At 39.5% G+C, this 24,993-nt stretch overlaps 1 protein-coding gene across 1 annotated transcript in view; it reads left to right on the top strand.

Moving 5' to 3' along the window:
• Window positions 1-24,993, top strand: part of LOC112116014 (probable phospholipid-transporting ATPase VA) — a 141,429-nt gene that overhangs the window by 92,416 nt on the left and 24,020 nt on the right. The window contains exons 6-10 of the mRNA XM_024213290.3: window positions 748-878; window positions 2,613-2,865; window positions 17,301-17,518; window positions 19,341-19,535; window positions 22,360-22,921. Coding sequence (XP_024069058.2) covers window positions 748-878; window positions 2,613-2,865; window positions 17,301-17,518; window positions 19,341-19,535; window positions 22,360-22,921 — 1,359 coding nt within the window. The remainder of the gene's footprint in view (window positions 1-747; window positions 879-2,612; window positions 2,866-17,300; window positions 17,519-19,340; window positions 19,536-22,359; window positions 22,922-24,993) is intronic.

The following is a 24,993-nucleotide window of genomic DNA, read 5'->3' as shown; positions in this document are numbered from 1 at the left end:
TGTCATTTTTATTTATTGTTATTTCAGTGTGGGACAGGGGGCAGTTTAGAAACTTGATAGAGGTGCCTTTCAAAGGATTTTTTTAATGGGCTTTACTCCTTTTTTGTTGCTTTATGACATATAAAGAATAGGGCCTGAAAGATTGTCAGGTTTCGGGGGGGGGTGTTAAGGTATTAGGTTTTTTCTGCTTGATTTTAATATAAATATCAGAGATAACATCTCAGGTCTTTCCTGGCTGGGATGGGAAAACCTATTATATATCTCAGAGTATATGTTTGATTTTTCTCACACCCTAATTAAAAGGGTGGGATTGCCGTATCTTTGGTAAAGACATCATTGCTCCAAAATGTTAATACTTTCCTTGCATTAAATAGGAATTAACAGAGAAAGACAACAAAGAGATTGAAATCGTCTGACTAAAATCTTTTCCCGTCTTAGTTGCTCAGCTTCTATTCCTTTGACTTTTGTGATGGCCACCTTTTCACTAGTTCTCTAGTTGTCATGGAGTCTTCCAGGGCAGACAAGACTTGAGTTTCCAACGTAGAAAATGCATATTAAAAAAAAAAACATTTCAGGCCTATCTCATAAATCATAACAAAGTAGGAAAAGGCACAAGCTCCCCCTCCCCTTTTTTTCCCCTTTGCTGGTCACTTTTAAAGACCAACACATACAAAATAAACCAATGCTGTGTTGTTTTTAATGTCTTGATGTTAATTTAAGTTTCCATCTATTTCAACTTTTCTGCAGGTCATGGCCTATGGGTGTGGCAATATGGTGAGAAGAAACCAGTTTTCGATGTTCCCGGGCTTGATGGCAACTATTTATCCCCAGTTCTAGCTGCAGTATATTTATTTTTGACAATGATAATAGTTTTTCAGGTAACAACGTTGTCCATACTGGTTCCTGTGTTCACAGTTTACTGATGCTAATAATTATATATAGAGAAAGAGAGCCCAACTTCTCCCACCAAGGAACTTGAGGTGCTAATTAAGTGTTTAAAATACAATACAATTAGATACAATACAATTAAAGCATGAAAATGAAGAATAAAATATTATGTTGCCAGAAAAATAAAAGAGCCTCATTAATGTGCTAATGGTGACCAAAATGAAAACAGCTCTGAAAAAAATCAATGGACAGATGCTCCAAATTGTCTTCCCTCCATTGACTTTAGTGGAGCTGTGACAATTCACACCTGCTGCGGTTCTGTCCCAAACATTCTAGGTGTGTTGTTTTTTTAACAAGCAAGATGGGCTAAGATGAGGAGGGTGCCTGTTGGGGAGCAGCAAACTTCACACTCTGTGGGATACCAGGCTGCAAAAGCTGAGTTACCCGCCTACCTTGGAGGAATACCTAGAACCTTGGTGGGGTTGGAATGCAGGTACCTTACTAGGACAAGGTTCATGCTGGGATTTAACTCTTTAATGGCCCCAAACTGTTTAGAATTTATACAGGAGGTAAATGACTAGAGTTGTCATCATTCAGCGTCTATACATAGGAGGAGAATATTGGGGGGATGCAGGGAGGAGAAAGTCTTCTGATGATGAGATCTACCATAATGTTGAATACTATGGTGTGTCAAGAGAAGTGTGGATGTCTGTCTTTGGGACATGTAAAACTAGAACTGACAGACCACTAGAAGATAGCATACTAGTGAAGGGAACGATCTTGCACTGAAGAGGGATGGATTAAATAATGGCCTTTGCCATTTCTAGATTATGATTTTAATGTATTAAGAGGTTTTTTTCTATTAAAGAAAACTCAGAACAGATCTACTTAAGTATGCACCCTTTACTATAGGTTTTGTTTAAATAACCACCCTTGGTACTTGTATATGTACTGCGATTCACCCCACTAGTCTAATTGACCAAGCTAAATTTTGTATATAACCAGAAATTTCTGCACTGAAAAAACATGTGCAAGGAACAGTCAACTAGAAATGATGTCTTTCATGGATTTTTGAAAATCCCCAAGAAACTGCTGAATTATTTTTTTTCAGGAAAACTCTCTTAGCTTAACACTTTGTTCAGCAATTACAAAATATGTTCTTCATTCAGCTGAACTGCTGCTCAAAAATTGCAACTGACAACATTGCTTTCTCTGCAGAACTTTCCACCAATCATTCATTTTACCTCTCCTGTTCCTGGAAAGCTAATTTAGTAGAGCCTGTTATTTACACAGATAAAATTTGGGAGCTATTCATCCCTTTTTTGATGCAAGATATTCTTTTGTATTTGCAGGATTCTGACTGTACTGTATGTTCCTCTCCCCCTCCCTTCTTTTCCTTTCCTAGCTTCTTTCAAGCTCATCTTATTACCCCGAAAACGTTTGCTTCTCTCCAAGCCTTGATAATCACATTTCCAGACATAATTATGGATTTCAGCTCTACAATTGCACCATAGGCTTTTCTAATCTGTCCAAGTAAACTCCTTGCAAAAATTCTAATTATTTTACAATATTGAATCTAAGCCTATTAAATTCTTTAAGGTAAAGTATAGTACATACACTCTTTGTGATTTTAGTCTGCCATAAAGTTGATTAGATTATATCAATTCAATATAATATCAGTGCCCCTCTTTTCTCCTAATTAGTGTGTTTTCCATGTGTTTTAGGTTCTGATTCCGATTTCTTTGTATGTATCCATTGAAATAGTTAAAGCATGCCAGGTGTTCTTCATTCATCAAGACAAGGATTTATATGATGAAGAGACAGACTCTCAGCTACAGTGTCGAGCTTTAAACATCACAGAAGACTTAGGGCAGATGCAATATATATTCTCAGACAAGACTGGTACTCTTACTGAAAATAAGATGGTTTTCCGAAGATGCACTGTTTCTGGAATAGAGTATTCCCACGATGCTAATGGTGAGCCTTGTTTGCTGTCCAAGGGTTTTACTTCAGTTTGATTTCAATCACAAAAAAGTGACTATGATCTTAAAACAAACAACAAATTGTGTAGGATTTATGATATGTGCATCAGACACCACAATGATGGTTGTAAAATTAGCTATAACTTGATGTCTGTTCATTTCGGAATTATAATCTTATCAAGAATTCTTTGGGATCTTGAGTGTGTTGTCAAGGTTGCTATTCTCTGTAGGTTTACGCTCTGATCCTGCAAAGCATTTAGAAACGTGCTTAACTTTAAACACATGAATAGTACCATTGATATCAATGGGACTACATTGCTACATCTGTCCCTTAATGTGTAACTTCACTCCAAGATACTCAATCAGTGTCAAGAACGAAAGGTGAACAAGGTTACTAGTGTGGCTTTCATGTTAACACAATAGCACAGTCTGTTGTAATAATATTTCATCTGTTTTAGCTTTATCCTGTTCACTTCAGTGCCCCAGTGTGATGGGTATCTCTGAGTTAACATTCTTTTGCTGCCAAACAAATATTGTAACTGAACAGAACATCCTCAAGTAGCTGACTTTTGAAGCATTAAAATGTAATTCATTACCCCAAGGGAATGAGGTTCCCTTTAGTTGTCACCCATGTGTCATCTCATCAACCTCTTAAAATTATTAAGTGACTTCCGATTTTGTGATTTTGTGTAATTTGTATTAAGCTATTTTCCCCCTAACATTTTAGCTGTATCCTTTGGGACTTGAAAGATGTTACATTCTCAAATTTCTTTGCATACTTAATAGATATTGTACTGGCTTTCTAAATGCAGTAATTAAGCTTTTTAACCTGCAGTACATTATTCTTTCCTTGAAGTTCATTTGGAGAGTTCAGCTAACACATCAGAAATGGAATAAGAGAGACTTATTAAAGGTGAACTGTAAACTTAAAAAAGACGTTTAAAATTGTATGAGATCCCAAGTTAGTAACAGAATATTGTGGAGGCTTAAATTACAGAGTGAATTTACTTTTAAAATAAAATATTTTAAAATAGCAATCATATATTGCACTTACACCACTTTTCCTAAGACGAAATCAGTGCACCTAACAGAGATAGTAGGGTATTATTATTAACCCTATGTTACAGATGGGAAAACTGAGAAAAGGAGAAGTTGAAACTTCCCCAAGTGTTCACAGTGAGTCAGAGACAGAAGTAGAATTAGAGTCTACAGCACATTTCTTGACTCCCAGTTCTGTGCACTAAATAGTAGACCATACTGCTTCTCGTCATTCTTCTTGTTTATCTGCCACCCTCTGATTTCAGGGCATATTGTGTTCCTTCCAAGAGTTAATGACATTGCAGTTAACTAAAGCAGTTCAGGAAGGGCAGTATTTTATGGGTTAGATTGCATCAGGTGATGCAGCGCAAATACAAAAGCTTACACTTGGGTCTCGATGGGTAAGTAAAGAAGAAATTAAGTGTCAAATGTTTTATCTTACCATGTATTATCATTGTCAGGTCTACCCATACTTTTTTTAAGTGATTTAGGATTACACTATAAATGTTAGAAAATAATAAAAACAAAACAGCGAAACTGACAATATACAAAATTATCAAAAACACAAAGCAAACAAAATACAGTAGTGTTTTTCCTTTACCTTCTCTCATTTATAGGCATCTTTATGCTCACTTGTAATTCTAGTTGGTGCAAAATTTTCAGATTGAAATGTGATTTTTAAGTTGACAATTCCCTTTAATCACAGTATTTGAATCTCTTCTCTATATAAAGTGATCTTGCACTAATTCTTTGCCTTTCTGTGTATAAATGGCAACCGAGAGTCCTGTGGCACCTTTAAGACTAACAGATATATTGGAGCATAAGCTTTCGTGGGTGAATACTCACTTCGTCAGATGCATGTGTATAAATGATCATAATTTTCATTGTTTTTATTCTCCACTTTTAGGATCAATGACACAATAAATAGGTGTTCTCACTCAAGATTTTTAGTGTCTATTCTCCAGGCTGATTCCCAGGCCCATTCTTTCTGTGAAGTTACTCCACTGATATCTTGTCTTCCCACCTGATGACTACCCACTAGTTCAGGTCACATAAGATCCCTCCTTCAATTGTTTTTCCTGTCATTAATAACATCTATAACACTTTATGCTCCTGTGTTTAAATACAAAGGATTTGAGGAAGCCCTTCCATTATACATACCAAAAGCCAGCAATCCCACCAGGTTTTGTTTAGGATATATTTAATAACTGATGCTGTCCGGGCCGGCTCCAGGCACCAGCAGAGGAAGCACGTGCCTGGGGCGGCACATGCTAAGGGACGGCATTCCTTCCATTCTTGCGGCGGCATAGTCCAGGAAGCTTTTTTTGTTTGTTTTGCTTAGGCAGTTCGGGCGGCAGTCCGAGCGGCTTTTTTTTTTTTGCTTGGGGCAGCAAAAATGGTAGAGCCGATCCTGGATGCTGTCCAGCTGACCCAGTCAGTTCTGGTTGTGGATTAAAATGAGGTTTAGAGAGCTCTAAAATCTGCCACTTATAAAAAGATCCAGTCTTGCCACATATGCAAGTTTAAAACTGATTGAGTACTAATGACCCAGAAAACCAAACAAAACCCATTGGCCTCCTTTCATAATCTTAGCAATTGTATGCCTTTTTCTGTTAATCATAGTATTTCTTTCAGTCATAGTAATTTAACACTAGGAACCAAACTGTGAATAGTCTGTGAGGTGATGAAATAAATGTAAAACTCATGGCAAGATCTGATTTAAAACTGTTACATCAATGTCATGATTTGCATGCTGAAATCCACAATTCATGTTCTGTTGTGGTGCCTTGTGGGAGCGAATGTACTTGGAGTAGAAATTCTATTCTGAGCGTTTTGGTTTGAGCTTGTTATATAGGAATGTAATCTGGTGGTACCTGGTAAACTCATCTGGCAGATTGGGCATGGTATTCCCAGCATTGTTCCATGACCTGTGATATGTTACAAACTTTGTTCACACCCTGAAAATTCATCCAAAGGTTCTGGGGGGTTTTTTCTGTTCTGTCTAGGTTCTTATACTGCCCTCATCACCACAGTATCTGAGCACCTTCCAGCAGTGCATTAAGCAGCATAAGTAACGATTGTCACATGTGCTTTGTGTACTTTCGCTCATCCTCTTCCCACTGTGAAAATTGCATGTACAGTGCAGAATTTTGTTTTGGTAGGATTTTGTTTTTGGTTTAATGTAGACACTACCCTGTGTTTATGTTAGGGAAGGCAAGGTTGAAATGTACCTTGCATTTGAATTGGAAGATGATGAGATTTGTGATGATCCTTATTTCCTGTGTGGAGTTCATTCCACAGTTTCGACCAGCCCCTGAGAAAGTCCTATCTCCAGAACAGACAAGTTTAACCCTTATGGTAGAAAGTTCTATTGTGCCTGAGAAGCAGAACTGTCAATGACAATCTTCATCCCAAAGCTTTAGGAGACCCTTTTAGATATCCTGGGCAAAGACTATGGAGAACCTTGAAGATAAGCACTAAAACCTTGAACTTGGCTTCCCACAGAATATCAAGTCAGTATAGGGAGCAGAGGATAGGTGTGATATTCTCAAGTAGCCTGTGTTGCTGAGAACTGCTGCAGCATTCTGTCTGAGTTGGAGTGTCCTAAGAGCTGATGTGTGCAGATATATTTCATTGCTGTAGTCCAAATGGGAGGTGACAAAGTTGTGTATAACCAAGCCCAGGTCATCATCTACCAGGACGGGATGGAATCTCCTAGCCAACTGGAAATGGTAGAAAGTATTATTCAGGAATGCTCCTATATGAGAACTTAGGGTTAGTGGGAAATCCAGGAACACTTCTAAACTACAGACTGAATTGATCGATTGCAAGTGTGTATCTTGAATCAAAGAAGACTGAACCATGGCTGGGACCTCTTCAGATTGCTTTTCTCAACCCATCAGCATCACCTTTGGCTTGCTTGGATTCAGCTTCAGCCAGTTGTGCTTTATCCATGAGCTGATTTTGTCCAAGCATCTTGATGGTCATGATGTGGTTGTAGATGGCAAAGGACAGGCAGAGTTGTGTGTCATCCAGGGCCGGTGCAAGGAAGTTTCGCACCCTAGGTGAAACTTCCACCTTGCACCCCCCCCCCCCGCGGCAGCTTCCCCCCCTGCCCTGAGGCCCCCCCACGGCAACTCCCCCCTCCCGGGGAGCCGTGCAGCAGCTCCCCACCCCAGCTCACCTCTGCTCTGCCTCCTCCCCGAGCACGCCGCCCCCGCTCTAATTCTCCTCCCCTCCCAGGCTTGTGGTGCCAAACAGCTGATTGGCGCTGCAAGCCTGGGAGGCAGGAGAAGTGGAGCGGCGACCGCGCGCTCGGGGAGGGGGCGTAGGAATGATGTAAAAAAAAGTGCTTTTTGGCACCCCCAAATCTTGGCGCCCTAGGCAACCACCTAGTTTGCCTAAATGGTAGCACCGGCCCTGGTGTTATCTGCATGTTGCTAGTACTTAAGTCCCTGTCATTTGATCAGTTCACTGGTGCTGCATGTTGAATAGGACAGGAGAGAGAATTGATTCTTGTGGGACTCCACAAATGAGAGGTCTAGTGGTGAGGTGTAATTTTCCATCACTGCTCTTTGGGAACTTTCCACAAGGAAGGACTTAAAACCATTATAGCACATTTCCTTGGTCCCCTTCGACTTCTCTAAGGCGGGACAGAAGTATCTAATGGTTGACAATATCAGAAGCTCCAGAGAGGTTCAGGAGGATGAGAATGGAAGTCTACTCTCTATCCATTGACAGCAGGAAATAATTCATCAGTGCTACTAAAGCTGAATCCTGGGCTGAATCCAAATTGTGCTGGATTTAGGATACTAGCTTCAATAAGATAAGCTTATAGTTGGCCTTTAGCTAGCTTCTCTATGTACTTGGTCAGGAACAGGAGATTGGATTCTGGCCAGTAGTTAGCTAGTACTGATATCTGAAGTGGGTTTCTTCAGTGTTGGTCAAGCTATTGTGCGTTCAAATGAGGAAGGAAAAATTTCTTCCCTGAATAAGGCATTGGCTATTTCAGTTAGGAGTGACACCAGTTGCTCATGACGCCCTTTCACGAGCCATAAAAGATGTGACAAACTGACAATATCCTACAACATTGTGGTCCAACCTTGTGGAATTAAGATGAACTTTATTGAATTAAGTTAAACCTTACTGAGTTAAGTTTGATACCATTTGGAATCCATTTTATTACATAGGCAATTGTGTACGTGTTATTGTGGAATAGTACATAACTCCTCTAGGACGAGGGGGATGTTAATGTAAAATTCCTCTAGTTATCTGAAGCCATCCCCTGGAGAGGTATGCATATAGGGTACTAATTCAAATGGAATTCTCCAGACAAAGAAAGGATTTTTGGTTAAATCACCTGGTTTTAAACATGCTCAGGTCCTTCTTCCTGATCCAGCAAATGGACAGGACCCCTGGTCAATGGAGGGCCCCAGTCCTTAGGGAAAGGTGGATGGACTTGGCCTCCTGAGGCCCTATAAGGCTAGGATCTTGTTCTGAGCTGAAACTGTGATGAATTTGAAACCACAAGGAAACCCTTTGGCTGAGGTACTGAAGGACTGTTCCTGCCAGAGCCCATGTTAGGATAGGTTCTTTTATTGTTTTTAATGTTTTCTCAGTAATGCTTGCATAGCCGGAGCTGTGTGGCAACTTATGAGTGTGGGCAATCACACTGTTAACCCTCCCTGAAGAGAGAGCATGCAGGGGAGCTTAGGCATCCTGTCTCGGCTGGGAATAACACAGTGAAGATAGGGAACTCTGCAGCCTGGAAATACCCTGGTCAGAAGGGAGGGAGACACCCAAGAAAGGCAATAGCTGGGAAGCTGGAAGCTTGAGAGTGGGTACTTGGGCTGAATCATTGAGGGCTGACCACACAGATGCAGATGCCTGAACTGTGAAGGCATAGGTTGGATTCACAGACCTTGGGTCAATACTCCTTCAGGGTTTCTAGTACTTCTTGAGGATTAAGTATACTAATCTCTGGGAATACAGGCAACTTCTTTGTTGGTTAAATCACCCCAAAGGGGGAATAGATCTAGGCTGTTTGAAAGCCATCCCAAACATGTGTGATATTTTCAGTGATGTAGAGGGGAGTGCCTCTGTCCTTTAACTTGCTTGGGAATTTGGTGGAGTCCATGGGTCTTTGTGGTTGAATCGGGATTAGAGGTCTTTCTTGTTGCCTGGGAGCTATGATGCCTCCTTAATGAGGTGATGGTCTGCACAAGGTGTCAGTGAGCTTTGGCTCTGGTTTCTGTTGTCAGATGAATGAATTTGAATGAAGATGTCTTATCTGAGGCACCTCTTTTGGATTTGAGGTGTGAAGAATAGATAAATGTAGTGCCACTTCCACCTTCTGCTGTCTGGGTCTGTGATGGGCTGAGTGTTGGGGGGCAGGCGCATGAGATAGGCCAGCATAGGGCTCACAGCGTCATCCAGCCAGAGTCTCAGTGGGTATGTCTACACAGCATTTTGGAGTGAGCCTTCCAGCCCAAGTTGACAGACTCAGGCTAGTGGGGTTCACACTAGTGGTCTAAAAATAACTGTATAGACAACCACAGAAAAGGTAATCCCCATCTTATAATAAAAGCCATGATTCCGGAATGCTCTTCTTCCAACATCCATGGAATTAATGACACAATTAGTTGGCACCTAACGTCTCAAAACTGGCCCTACAGATCCCTGCAGCAGTTAATGACCTGATTGTGTCTGTGACACACATGATATGATTTAGCTACAGCCAGATGATGAGCAGCCTGGCATCTGCCCCAGATGTTTTTCCAAAATCTAACTTTATAGTAGACTTGTCCAGGGATGTGGTCGCCAATCCTTCTAATTTTAGTTTTTCACTGTGTATGGAATGATTGTCCAAACCCAAGTTTAATTCCCAAGAGCTCAGTCACACACAGCAGAAAACCCATAATTTTTCATTCTTTGCATTTTCCCCTCCCTCCAATTTTTTTTGTGTGGGGGGGGTGAATCCAGAGAGTGGAACAGTGAAAGGGAAGCTCAGAGGGAAGGGAATGGTGAAAACCCTATCATTTTCCATTTGGATTAGCCAGATTTCTTAGTCACTGTCTTGGGAAAATGAGATCCCTCTTGGCATGTTGTCTGTCTGTTCTTGGTGAAGATTCGGCTGGGGTGGTGTACATCATGCAGCACGATCACTTTCTCCGTTTTATGTCAATTTTGCGCCATAACTGTTGTTTTCTTGTGAGCAGATTGTTAGAGAACGAAAAGAAGAGCAGGCTGACCCAGAGGCAGATGGAGTAAATGGGCTTCTTTATTGCGGTACTTGTTCCCCTTGACCCAATTGTGGAGTAAGCGCTGAATTAATTACATCACGCTCTTTTATCTAAGTTAGTATGGAAATACCCACATTTACTACAACGCCCCCAAAACCCTTATTTAGTAATACGAATACCCATATACTGAATATAATTATCCCCGCCCCTATTTACTGTTTACAGCATTACGCATATTTTACAGACATTTTTAACTTGAAGCTGCATTTCTTTTCAGTAATTGCAGCCACAGGTTCCCTTAATCAGCAGTTCACAGGGAAGGGAGGAAGGGGCCATGATCCTGAGCTCGTTTATGTAGCTGGGAAAGGAAGGGAGGAGGAGATAACACTTCTTTACAGAAAGGGTATTCTTTAGACACCCACATTCCTTATGCAGCTGCAACGCTTATCAATCCTTAACAAGCAGAAGGGAAGGGAGAGGGATAGCACTTTATCTATCAAGCGAAGAGACAGTGCCTGCCCGTGCCTTCCTCCCGAATACCATGCTAGCAGTTACCCAGGTCTTTACTTAACCCTTACATATCCCAACAGAGATGTCTTTCCCTATCTGACCTACAGACATAATTTGCCCAGTCCAAACTCACCTTGCATCCATCCTGGGGATTTGACTTTATTAATAGGAAATTTTTAAAAAGATGATAAAGATCAACTCAATTCTTTTCCCCACGGTGGCTGTTGCTCCCTCATGACTGCTCACCTCCCTTATGTTTATACAGGGTAACAAGTCATCAGTGTCAGGGCCTTTTAACCCTTTCCCTACAGGATCAACACCTGCTAACAGGGTGGGGTGTTTTGAACACACTGATGTAGCTGATTTGTTTTTTCCTATTTCATTTTCTTTTGCTTTGTGAAAAGAATAATAGTTTAATTTGTCCCTGAGGAAGGGAGGGGGGTCAGCAAAGCTAGAATTGTGTGTTTTAAGGGTGTATTTTTACTGTGTGTTTTTAACCCATCTAATACACAAGCACAATGGCATTCAGCATGGATGTAATCTGAGGCCTTCAATACACAGAGGAAGTTTTCTCTTAGCTTATGCCCTGGGAAATTCTTATGGATGCTGACAGCAAGTTCTTACTTAAACATTAAAACTGCATACTTAGTAATAAATACACACATACACAGACATCCAACTTTCTTATCGCAGGCAGACACACTCATATGTCCTACTGATTCCTTATACTATGGTCCTCGTGCTTATTTCTCTGCCATCTTCTTCCCCTCTGCTCTGTCAAAAGGTTCTTCAGTTCTGTCACGGCCACTTCTTAGCTATTGCTGCCATGGCTCCTCCCTTTTAAGTTATTTCAGCTCTCTTCTGATCTTCCTTCTTCCTCTCCTGCTTGTCCACCTGCTCTTCTGTTAAGTGACTCAAGCTTCTCAGCTCTCTGCCTTATATATAGGTTTTGGCCTATTCTGATTGGTTATTTCCTCAATCCTTATCATTAGCATACCCTCCACCAATCATTTTTAAGCCTTCCCTGATTGGTCTGTTCTTCTGAACCAATCACAGTCGCTGAACTCATCTCTCAATCAAAGCTGGACCTGATTGAAAACCTGTGCCATGCTCGATTGAACCTTCCCTTCAGGTTTTGGAGTAACCTGTATTTCATCTTAGCCTGCCTGTTTCCTATAGGCCGAATTATTCCAAAACCACCATCTTGTTATCCCTAGCTGTAACTGCTTGAAACTCTCTTTATTAATTATTACATCCTTATAATTATGAACAATTACACATTTATATGCATTTTAACATTAGGATTCACTGTCACCACTCCATTTTTACTAATTTAAATAAGTTTAATTTTGATCTTTCCCTTGTTTCAGCTAGTGGTGGCAGGACAATGTTCTAATGCTGTATTCCTGACACAGAATAAAGCAGCTGAAAAATCTCTTGTATAGGAGGGGGAATACTGATTGCAGTTTACCTGGAAGATATCGCTCATGGAGCTTCCCCCGGTGTGTCATGACTACCTCTTGCAGGTGTCTAGCTACCAACGTGGCAGGATGACTCCTTTATCTTAATAGGAAAGCTACAAAATGTTACTCCAGTAGAGGTCGCAGGATGCTATGGAGGGTCATTTTGTATTAATAAGTGAAGCAAAGGGCTAAGTAAAAATAAATCTTTAAAAAAAATCTCACCAAATACCCTAGTTGATTATTAGTGTAGTGTAGTTATATTAAACACTTTATTGTTGCATTTGAATAGGACAAACGTAACGGAAGTGAGCTTCTTACTTCATAGAAAAAGCATTGCTTTTTTGGTATTTATTACTCTGTTTAATATGAAAGATTATATAACATAAGCTATGTGATTGTGTAATTTGATATTCCCAGTTACATTATTGTGGTTCTGAAAGGTATGTACGTATTTACTCCAAATAAAGAACCCTCTAAATGGGGAAAGGACATCAGTATTCAGTGAGTAAAAGCTGTTGACACTGGAAACCATCCCAAAACCATGTCTTTCATGATGTAAAGTTCATAGAAAAGGTTCTGAATTTGAGGCTAGAAGGAGGGAGAGAACATAGTGTTCCTAAAGAAACATGTTTTGCACAGTTGAAGAGTTATGAACCATAGTGCATAGATTAAACCACATATCGTAGTTTCTAACGCCTCTTAATACTTACCATACAAGACTGTTTCAGAAACAGCCAAAATCCTATTCCACTCTGTGGACCTGAGCCTCGTCTCACGTACACTGGTGTAAATCTGGAGGACCACCAGAGATTAACTGAAATGATGCTGAACACAAATGCTCATGAGATGAGACTCGGGTGTCTGTGCTTCAGACTGTGATCTTATATCTACTTCAGTTTAGGGGTAAAGCTTAGGTTTAAAATGGCAAGAATGACGAAAGGATTGAGTTCTAAAGAAAATTTCTCTTGGGAACAGAATATTTTCATTTGCTTATGTGCAGACTAGAGATGACTACAGTATACATATAATATTGATAAGCTTGCTGAACGTCATTCGAGGAAAACACTGTATGCTTCTTCAGTAAACAAAAGATTTTTTTTTAAATAGAAGAGACAAAAGCAATGAATAATTATACAGAGAAGGAATGCAAAGGCAGCTTTGGTACATTTTCCATGTAATGCATTTTCACTTAGCTTCTGATTTGTGTGTCTGTAGAATAAAATAATAATTAGCTCAGGGTTTGTGCTTGAAGTCCTGCTTTTGAAAGATGTTTTCAAAACAGAAACTTTTCCTGAATATGATTATAAGATCTCATATTTATTTGGAAAGACTGCAAGTCAGGCATTCAACCAAAACTGCCATGGCCTGTTATTAACCAGTATAGTTGGAGAAGAGCTTGACCAGCTGTGTGGAACATTTTATAAAGATAAAAGTAGTCATTTTGTTTGGTCCTTTTCCCTGGCAAAGGTGCATAATACAGAGCAGTATGATGTTCCCTGGGCATGCTATTCAAGTGCACATTATCAACTGTAAGAAAGATTATTGCTTGTGGCAAACTTGAGTCTGCGACCTTAGGCCACTGGGGCCTGTTCCTGTGAGATGCCGAGTGCCCACAACTCCCATTGACTCTGCTGGGAGTTGAGGGTGCTGCTCCGAAGCTTGCAAGATCAGCTGTAAAAGTGTATCTTTGATGGTTAGCAAAGTGAATTGGTAATACGGCTTTGAGATGAAAACATGCTAATGAAAATAAGCATATGTTTCCCAGAGTACATTGGTGTGTACAGCAGAACCTCAGAGTTTCGGACACCTCAGGAATGGAGGTTGTCCGTAACTCTGAAATGTCCTTAACTCTGAACAAGACGTTACAGACTTCAGCCACTGAGGGGAGTTGGGGCTGAAGCCATGAGGGGGGGAGGGATGTCAGGGCTCCAAGCAGGGGGGCGGGGTCAGTGCTTCTGACCCTCGGGAGCACCAGGGCTCAGGGCTTTAGATCTAGGGGGGACGCTGTGGTTCAGAGCTTCAGCCCCGCGGCTCCATTCCTGGCTTCTGACCATGGGGAGCACCAGGGCTTGGACTTCCAAAGCTTCATTCCCTGTTTCAGCTTGTGGGGGAGCATGCTGGAGCTTTACCAATGGGAGGAGCGCTGGAGCTCAAATCGGCGCTCCCCTCATAGCTTATGCCCCGAGCCTCGGCACCCCCCACGAGGCTGAAGCCCTGAGCCTTGGTGCTTCTGAAGGTCAGAAGCTCTGACCCCTACCCCCTGCCCAGAACCCTGACCCCACTCACCAGGTGGCTGCAGCGCTAAACCCCCTCTCCCCCAGCTGAAGCCCTGAGTCCCAGGGCTAAAATCCCCGAGGCAGTAATGCTCTGTGTGTGCATAGGCGCCGACTCCATGGGTGCTCCGGGGCTGGAGCACCCACGGGGAAAAATTGGTGTAACTCTGGATCTGACTCTTTTTGTGTATTTAGTTTTTCAGAGGACTGTACCACATATAGAGCTGGGCAAATAACTGATTTGGGGGAGGGTTGGTTTAATGGCAGTTCTGAAAAATCAAAATAAAAAAATTCAGTTTGTGTTGAACTGAATCTGAAATGTTTCAGAATTTATGATTAATCGAAAAAGTCTCTTCTGGTCATTTTGTGAATGACTCAAACTATTCTTGTCAACTTTGCGAGTAGTTTTAGGTCTCCTGAAACTGCATATTTTGTCAAATAAACTATTCTTTTGAAAAATCTTGCCCAGCTTTACTGACGTACAATGCCAATAGTGCCAGTAGTAGTATCTATATATTGTGTGCTATCTGGTTTTAACTCCTGTGGCTACTTTCTGAGAGATTAAGATTGTTATGAAGATTACATTGGATTATAGATTGGTTTTTTTTACATTTTAGCTGTATTAAAAGAAACCCCACAATGAACTCAGTTAAATGTAATGCAAGGGTTTTTTTCCAATTAATGTTTTAATGGAAATATTTAATGTTATGTTGTTTGCATGTCAAGCCACAATCAGTGATTTAGTACATGACATTGGGAAAGCCTGATTGGTTACACCAGAGAATTGATAGAAAGTGAAGACTTTGGTACATAACTGATACTGTGCATCTGCATCCAGTATACTGTGCATTATTCTACTTCGGTTTCTCTGAGTATAATGGAAGTCTTTTCAGTGAATATCTGATAAATGGATAAATGTTAGTGATAAATGCCTATCTACTGAAAGAAAAGCCCAACTACTAAATGATCATGATTCTTGTTGAATGTATAAATGTGATATGCATCAGTTATAAATAGGGTTGTCAATAAATGGCACTTAACTCAAGTGATTAACTAATAAAAATTAACTTAATTAAAAAAATTAATTGCAATTAATCGCAGTTTTCATCTCACTGTTAAACAATAGAATACCAATTTAAATTTATTATAAATTTTTTAAATGTTTTTGTACATTTTCAAAATATATTGATATCAATTACAACACAATACAAAGTGTACAGTGCTCACTTTATATTATTATTTTTATTATAAATATTTGCACTGTTAAAAAGATAAACAAAAGAAATAATACTTTTAAATTCACCTCACACAAGTACTGTAGTGCAATCTCTTTATCATGAAAGTGCAACTTACAAATGTAGATTTTTTTTTTTTTTTACATAATTGCATTCAAAAATAAAACAATGTAAAACTTTGGAGGCTACAAGTCCACTCTGTCCTATTTCTTTTCAGCCAATCACTCAGACAAACAAGTTTGTTTACATATACGGGAGATAATCCTGCCTGCTTGATTACACTACAGTACTTGTATGAGCTGAATTGAAAAAAATACTATTTGTTTTGTTTATCTTTATTACAGTGCAAATATTTGTAATAAAAAATAATAATATAAAGTGAGCACTGTATACTTTGTATTCTGTTGTAATTGAAATCAATATATTTGAAAATGTAGAAAACATCCAAAAATATTTATATAAATGATATTCTGTTATTGTTTAACAATGTGATTATAACTGTGATTAAGTGTGATTATTTTTTTAATCTCGCGATTTATCACAATTACTTTTTAATCGCTTGACAGCCCTAGAAATAATGAAATCCGCTAGAAATAGATGTGCGCTACATCAAGACTGTTTTGCACATTTTTTTGTTCAGTGATATCTTCCTTATGCTGATTAAACTGCCACTGTAGCTTGTTATCATAAACTTTTGTAGTTACACAGTTGATTAAAGATTTGATTTTAAAAAATGGGAAAACTTGCTGGGAAAACTCTGAAGCAAACTTAATTCTGTGTACACTTAATATTTGTGCTCTGCAGTACATAAGTAATAGAATCAAGCCATTGCAATAACCCGATTCATAGCAGTTTTCAATCCTACAGCGTTAATAAGCTACGTTATGACTCTACACATAGAGTGAGGTTTTAAAAATCATTATTGATGACCTGTTGCAGTTGATTATTTACTGTACTTTTCCCTAGCATTGTCATGTTTGTTTTGCTTAGGATTTCATTCAAAGAGTATGGGCCAATGATCAGCCTAGAACTTGGGAACCTAGCTTCCTGGCCCTGCTCTGCTGCAAACTTCCTATGTGAACTCGAGCAAGTTACTTAGCCTTTTTGTGCCTCAGTTCCCCTTTATAACATGGAAAGCTTGTGAAGTGCCCAGATATTAAGATAATGAGGGCCTTATAAGTACCATAGATAGATTCATTCTGAAATGTTTGTGGGCAGAAATACATAAGGCAAAATTTCCCAGTCTTTGCTGGAGGACAGTAAAGTTTAGGTTTTTCCTTCATAAACCATAACTGAAAAGCAAATTTTTTGGATAGTTTTAGCAAGAAAAATGTTATGGAGGGAGATTTTATGATGGGCATCAATTGATTTGTGAGCGACTGTAGAACTTAATAGCCTGGTCACACTGAGCTGAAGATGAGGCAGGCAGTGAACTGAATTAAATTGCTAATTATTTTATCTGCGTTAGTCAAAAGATATCAGTGTACCAGAAATGTTACAATTAAGACTAGCCTGTTATATTGTAATAATAGCATCATTCATTCTTACAGTAAAGTGCAATATAATACTAAAACTAGACCACATAGAGAAAGTTTTAGCCACCACTTCTCTCTCTTTCTTCTTCCCTACAAAACGTGTAATCTTACACTTTGTGTATTTCTGTCAATAGCCAGACGTTTAGCCATGTACCAGGAAGCTGATTCTGAGGAGGAAGAAACAGCAGCTAAAGGAGGAACGTTATCCCAGCGGAACAGTGTCAGCAGTCATCAGAGCATTAAGGTTGTCCACAGAAGCCTGAGTATGAAATCCCACCGACGCACCGGCAGCAGGGCTGAAGCAAAAAGAGCAAGCATTCTCTCCAAGCACACTGCGTTCAGCAGCCCAATGGTTAGCTGTGAGCAACAAATGTGCTTTGCTTTGTATCTTTTGTATCAATTGCTTTAAAGGGAAAAGATGAAGAAATCTGTACCACATTGTGTACTTTTCACAGCTTTCATCTTCTTGGCTTTTTCCTTTTCATCGCTTTTTTTTTTTTTTTTTTAAAAAAAAAAATTTTTAAGAGTTCTTATATAAAGAGTCATCCCTCTAGGCTCCAAGTTCAGAAAGATAAACTCAAACCTTAGTTTTGGGTATTCCTTGATTTTCAAGAACAACATGTGTTTCATCCCTTTGTTTACAGCAATTGATGTTAGATTAAGGATTAAAATCAAGGGTTCTAATTGGCCTATGTATGCTATCTTAGTTTTTGGGAAGCAGCGATTTACAAATGCATGAATAGTAAGTACTGGATTGGGAACTGTGATATTAATATATTCAAATTCACCCTGTAATTGCAACTGTAAGTCATTCCATAGTTTCAAGTGTAAGTGGTTCAAGATTATCATTAAATAGAGCAAGTTACATTAAAAAGCAAACAAACAAAAACGTCCTGCATATGCAGAAAAGTTAAGTGGAACAATGTTCTCATAATTTTTCCATGACTAATCTCTACATGTGTTTTTACATGTCATGTGCATGTTTTTCCTCCTGCAAATTGCTATCTCATTAATATTGCATGGTCATACTGCTTTACTCGGTTACCGTGTTTTTACATGGAAGCCAATGGAATTTTGCCAAAGTTAAATCGCTTTAATGGAGTGAAGAATTAGGTCCTGTATACTTTGAGAGTCTGCCCTAATTCCAGCTGTTGATGTCCAGTCAGCAATGAAGCTGCGTTAGTGCAAACCCCAAGTGTGGAAAAGGAAAGCTGCAATTTGCATTGATGGAGCTAACCCCAGGTTTAGTCAATGGTAAGCTCCATTCGCCCAGCTTTCTGTGTTGACACACGGGGTTTGTATTGGTGCAGCTACCTCACTAGTTGTGCAACAATTGATGAAACTGGAGTAAAGTCCCAATAAAGACAATGCTTTAGGGCTCATATCTTTATGAAGCACACTTTGTATCTTTTCTGTAACCAGCATTATGCCTTCCTAGGAAATTGATATCATTGCCCTGAAAGGAATGTAATAGTTGTTTAATCACAGTGGGAAACATGCCACATTTTGATTTCAGTGGCATATGAGCTTCTCTCAAGTTCAAAGTGGTTAAAATATAGTGGAGCTAAACAATTTCTTAGTGGTGCAAAATGGGTAAGCTTACTGTTTTGATGTCAGAAGTAGCTCTTAGTTTTGTTGTCTTGTTTTTCATGATATAGGTCTATATATTGTGGCAGCCTACACTAATTCTCGCAGGTAAGACTGAAGAGAGGAAGATATGTCAGGACACTACTCAATTTCCTTCCACAATCCCAAAATAGCTGAATGTTTCTGTTACAATGATCAGCAATTAAAGGATTAACAATAGCTCATTTACAATGTAATTGTCATCATTAGGGTTCAGTATTAACAATCAATTGAAATTAATGGAGGTAGTCCACATCATTTTTAGAGCAATTTTAGGTGGTCTACCAGGGAGAGGAAGACACCCCTGCATCTGTTTATGTTCACAAAATTAATGTTGCAATCATAAGGCCTAAAATTGTACACATTTCTGCATGTCTGGTTAGGGGAAAGAGGACAGGGGAAGTGTCATTTGATGGAAAATTGAAATTCTCCAGAAATATATGGTGCCACCAGAGAGGTGCTGATGCATCAGGCAGAACCAGTTCAGTCTAAGACTTTAAAATATACGAAGCTGCAAAGTATTAACACTGTTCCTGTTGTATTTCTAGGAAAAAGACATCACTCCAGATCCTAATTTGTTAGATAAAGTAAACGAATGTGCAAGGAGTCTTGAGGTTATGAGAAGCCATGAACAGCCATTATCCCAGCTCACCCCTGAACTTTCTGACATCTTTGACTTTTTTATAGCATTGACTATTTGCAATACAGTTGTTGTTACCTCTCCAGATCAGCCACGGCAAAAGGTAGGTTAGAGAGACAGCAAAATGGAGCGTGAGTCTCCATTATGTTGTATTTGATTATCTCCGAGATGTGTAAATAGGAGACATAAAACTGTCCTTTCCTTGAAGGAAACAGAGATGTTTATGATACAATTCTTGGCACCAATTCATACATCAATGAGGAAAACAACATATACATGTTTAAAATTAGTGATGAGGTCAAGCATTAGTTAAAAGGTGTATTTCAACTGTTTCTCTTAACCCCAACAGATTATTTGTATGTACTGCAATTTTTGAAGCCGTTCTAAAACTGTTTTCCTTCCTGAGTTCACATACTGAAACTTCTTAAATAAACATAATTCACATCTCTGGGCATGTTTTAGGTTAATTTGTCAGAGTCCCCTGGAATAAGGGGCACATAGGCAGTTCTTTATAAATATTTTGCTTATATCAACTACATTTTTAGAAGGCTATATTATTTTTTAAAAATATTATAAAGAGGGTGTGCTGACAAAATCTCCTCTTAAATGTTGCAAATTATGTAAAAGAAAATTAATAATATAAATTGGGCAAGATTATGACAGCTGATGATTTGGAAGACTTATGTACTTACAAAGTAGTATCATTTATTAATGAGAAGTGGAACAAAACACTCACCATCTAATGTATATCACACAAATATCATTAGACTTAATATTAGAGCTGGTCAGAAGCTGGAGTTTCCATTCCACAGGAAATACTAACATTTCTAAATTTGTTTTCTCTCTTAGCAGAAATGTCAAAATGTCCCACAAAATGAAAATTCCAAAGAATTTCAATTTGGAACCATTGAAACATTTTGTTTTGATGTTAAAACATTATAATATATAACATTAAATATCATGAATATAATATAATTGTAAATTAATATTTTAGTATAATATACAAGTCTGAACAAAATGAATTAAAATGATAATATCAGAATACAACATTTTACCTTATCAAAACAAAATGTTTCAACATTATCAAAATGAAAGAGAAAGTTGAAATGATTTGTTTCAACTTCGTCTGGTCTAAAATGGTGTTGAAATGGACACATTCCCATGAAACATTTAGGTTTCATCAAAACTGCATTTTCCCATAGAAGTGTTCCATAAACATTTTTTCGACCAACTTTACTGAATACACACAAGTGGTATGTCTACGCTAGAGCTGGAATGTGTAAATTCCAGTAGGAGGAGACATGCCTGGTTAGCTCTGATCAAGCTAGTGCACTAAAAATAGTGGTGTAACCACAGCATCACAAGTGGCAGGAGGAGCTAGTTACCCCAACTACATACCTATAGTCTCAGATGGGATCATACTCGGTGTGGGTAGCCCCTCCTGCTGCTCACACCAACATGGCTACACTTCTTACTCCCGGGGGAATTCTGCGCCAAAAAAATAAAAAATCTCCAACAAAATATTTAAGATACTGCACTCGATATTTTCAAATTCTGCATATTTTATTTGTCAAAATAACACGATATAATCACACTAGTTTCAATTATTTTTGGTTATTTATTTCAAAATACCTATCAGTAAGTATGTCTGTAACAATACAGACAACAAAAAAGATTCAGGATGTATTTTTTGACAAATAAATTCCTTACTAGGCATATTAATACAGAACTCTGAGTAATAATTCATTTAAATTACAATACAGAACCATGTTTCCCACACCCCTCAGAAGTAGTGCAAAGGCTTGGGGGAGTCAGGGGTAATGGAGGAGCTGAGGGAGAGGGAAGTAATTACTGGGAAGGAGCCTGGGTGTGAACTTGGAGCATTGCTGTGTATGGGTGGGAAAAGTATGGAACAGCTTTTTGCAGGGGGTGGGGAGCGGAGAGGGATTTTTAGGGAGCTTGACCCATGCAGACCCTGGCTGACCTCTAGCCTCTCCCATTCACTCAGGCACAACTGCCCCTGTCCCCAAGTGTCCCTCCATCCCCACTCAGACACCCACTCCCCCCATCTCCATGTGGCGCTGCACCCCCTCCCCCTGTCTGCAAGTGTCTGTGCCCCCACTCAGCCATCCCCCTCCCCACTGTAGCTCTGCACCCCCTTCTCATCCCCATGTGGCCTTGCACCTCCCTCCCCCCCCGTGGCCCTGCGCCTCCACTCCCATTCAGCCCCTACCCCAGACTGTCTTCCCCCACTAGCCCTTATGATCCCTTGTCTGACCCCCAGCAGCCCTACGCTGTCTGTCTCCCCATAGTCTCCGTCTCATGACCTGATCCGACAGGTGCTGTGGAGAAGGCACTGCAGCCTCTTTCTCTTCCCTAGCTGGCTGGGAGCTGCTGCTCTAGTCTATCACCACAGTGCCCTCTGATGGGCAAAATGCGGAACTGCAGCAACTTTCCAGCAGAAGCTTTTTTCTGAGCAAAAAATTAAAAATACGTGTGGCTCATTAATTATGCACACACGCAGTGGCACAGAAATCCCCCAGGAGTAACTTCTATTTTTAATGTGCTAGCCTGATCAGAGCTAGCAGGGGTATGTCTCTTCAAGCTGGATTTACACACTTAGACATACCCATAGAGTGCAAAGGTTTTAATTATATTAACATTACTTTTGGGTGCAATTCTAACATTGGTTCCACAAGGAAGGGTCAACAATAGTGTAAATTCTGAAGTGTATACATACTGGTTCCAGTAACATTTCTGGTACAGTGTCAGCCTAGGGATTTTTGGTCACTTACTTGTTCAGCTCTGATTGTCGTAGCTTTTTGCCACTGACTGAGATTTGCTTCTTACTTTGAGTTATCAAATGACAATGTCAGATTTCTTATATATCCTTTTTTTTTTTTGGTGATTGGTTTTTATTTCTCAAGGTTAGAGTTAGATTTGAACTGAAGTCGCCGGTAAAGACCATAGAAGACTTCATTCGAAGATTCACTCCCAGCCGTCTGACCTCTGGATCTAACAGCAGCAGTTCATCAAGCCTGACTACCAGTAAATCAATGCCCAGACTCGGTTCTAGTATTCTTTCATCTACATCCACTGAGAGCACTTTATTAAAACTGGAAGAGAAGTTGGCGCACTCTCCGCAGATGAATAACAATGGATATAGCTCACAGCAGGAAAGAAGGGCTATAGGAAGTAGACCGGAAGGAGGAGAACTCCGTTATGAGGCAGAGAGTCCAGATGAAGCTGCGCTTGTCTATGCAGCTCGGGCATATAACTGTGCTCTGGTTGGAAGACTGTCTGACCAGGTATCAGTAGAGCTACCTCATCTAGGAAGGTTAACCTTTGAACTCTTGCACACACTGGGCTTCGATTCCATCAGAAAAAGAATGTCAGTGGTGGTTAGGCATCCCCTTACAGATGAAATAAATGTTTACACCAAAGGAGCAGATTCAGTTATTATGGATCTTCTTCTGCCCTGTTCTTCAGGTATAGTTCTCGCTTACTTTTTTTCCAATTCACTCTTAGACAGTGCTAGAGAACTTCAATCTCAGCATGTCCGATTGCAGCTCTCTAGCATAGAGCCATGTCTGTATCGTTTACGGGTATGCGGAAATATATTATAGCAGGACCTCTCTGCTTCTTTTATAAACTCAATAACCAGTAACTTCTTATAATGGATTGTTGGTACTTTGCCTAAAGAAATGTGAGTATTATTGATTTCAGTATGAGCTTTCCCAATGGCAAACCTTATTTTAAGTGAACATTTTTCAAGACCTTGCCAAATCAATTTACCTTTCATTGAGTACATTTTCCCAACATTGCTTGCTTACTCAGATGTTTTTGTATTAAGAGAAATGTTGTTTGGGTAATTACTAGTGGTCTTAGTTTTAAAGATGCAGATGATTAGTGATGAATAGACTTCTAACTGTGAACAGGAAGCTTAGCTTTTGGAAGGTGTTTTTTCAGTTACAAAGTCTCAAATATGTGAACATGCTGTGAACCAGAAGCAATCTTAATGCCTCTTTATTATAATCAATTGGATTTAAAGACAACCTGGTCAGCTCTTATACACTTATTTGAGACCTAGGTTTTTCAATATGTGTGATGTCTGATTTACTGTGTTCAACATTTAATTATGTACAACATTCAAATGTTAACCCAGTGTGACTGGACAGAAATCTAATGTATTACAGAGATTTCCTGTATCTCACTAGTGTGTTGACTTTATGGTTACTTTCACATTACTGACGGCTGCTGCAGTAAATACCAGTGAAAGGATCATACTGTGTAATTTTCATTAAAGAGCTACAGGAAACGTTAATTTAGTGTCACAGTTCAGAACAACTGTCACATGTGCTTGGACAGGCTGGCCAAGCACATGTGCTTGCGTCCTCTTCAGAGAGAGTTAGCAGTGTGACTGCCCACAGTTATAAGTTACCACACAGCTCTTTCTAAGAAAGCCTACTTTGTTCTTAAGGTAAAAAGCATTACAGAGAAAACATATTAAAAACAATAAAGGAACCTGCCTACCTGCTAATAAGCTTACCAGAGATCACCCCACCCCTTACATGGGCTCTGGCAGGAGCAATCCTTCCACACCCCTCGTAAGGGTTTTTGTTTTGGATTCAAGTTCAGCACAGCATCAGCTCATAACAAACACCCAGTCTTATGGGGCCTTAATAGGCCAAGTCCTTCCAACCATTCCGTAAGGATTGGGCCCTCCATGGACCTGGGATCTTGTCTATTTGCAGGAGCAGGAGGAAGGCTCTGAGCCTGTTTAAAACCAGGCTATTTATCCAAAAATCCTCTCTTTATTGGACCCTCGAAAATCAAGTTTGACTTGGTATATGTGTACCTCTCCAGGAGGGTGACTTCAAAGGGCTGATAACCAGAGGAATTACATCAGCATCCCCATCCTCCTAGGGGAATTACATACAATTCCACAATAACAATACACAACTGCATTTTTAATACAATGGACCACAGAGGTATTAACCCTAATTCAATAAGGTTTAACTTAATTCAATAAAGTTTGTCCATGGTATTTCATGAGTTCAGGCTGTCACAATTAGTTTTCTGCTTTACAGCTATATAGGTCACAGCAGAGGCAAAAATTCAAGAACTTGTCCTTAGCTCACTATAAAGGATTCTTGAATAATGTCTGATAAAGTTATTGATATCAAGGAATGCACATAACACATCTGAGGTTACTTGTTTCCCTCCAAAGTGTTAATAAAGAATTTGTAATGCTGGGAAAGTTTAATAGAACTCACCATGAGATTAAAGTTAGGAGAAAAAGATGCTGCTTTTTTTTCCAGACATAGGCAGTTGCAAAAAAAAATCTGCTGTTAATGTAAAACAAATATTCTGGTATTGGTCAGAAAAGGATAAGGAGAGAGCTTTGAAAATTGCTGTTCGGAAGGGGTAATTTCTACCGATGGGCACACGGAAATAGAACAACTCTGAACCACAGCACTTGGAGATGTCTAAACTGACCCTGGTTTTAGAATTTTGGATATTTTTTTTTATAAAGACTCTTATCCAGAATTGAGTCATGA

Source organism: Terrapene carolina, unplaced genomic scaffold (genome assembly GCF_002925995.2).
Source record: "Terrapene carolina triunguis isolate 2854851 unplaced genomic scaffold, T_m_triunguis-2.0 Scaffold25, whole genome shotgun sequence".
NCBI lineage: Eukaryota > Metazoa > Chordata > Testudines > Emydidae > Terrapene > Terrapene triunguis.
The sequence above is the reverse complement of the archived record's forward strand: the minus strand, read 5'-3'. Positions and strand labels throughout refer to the sequence as shown.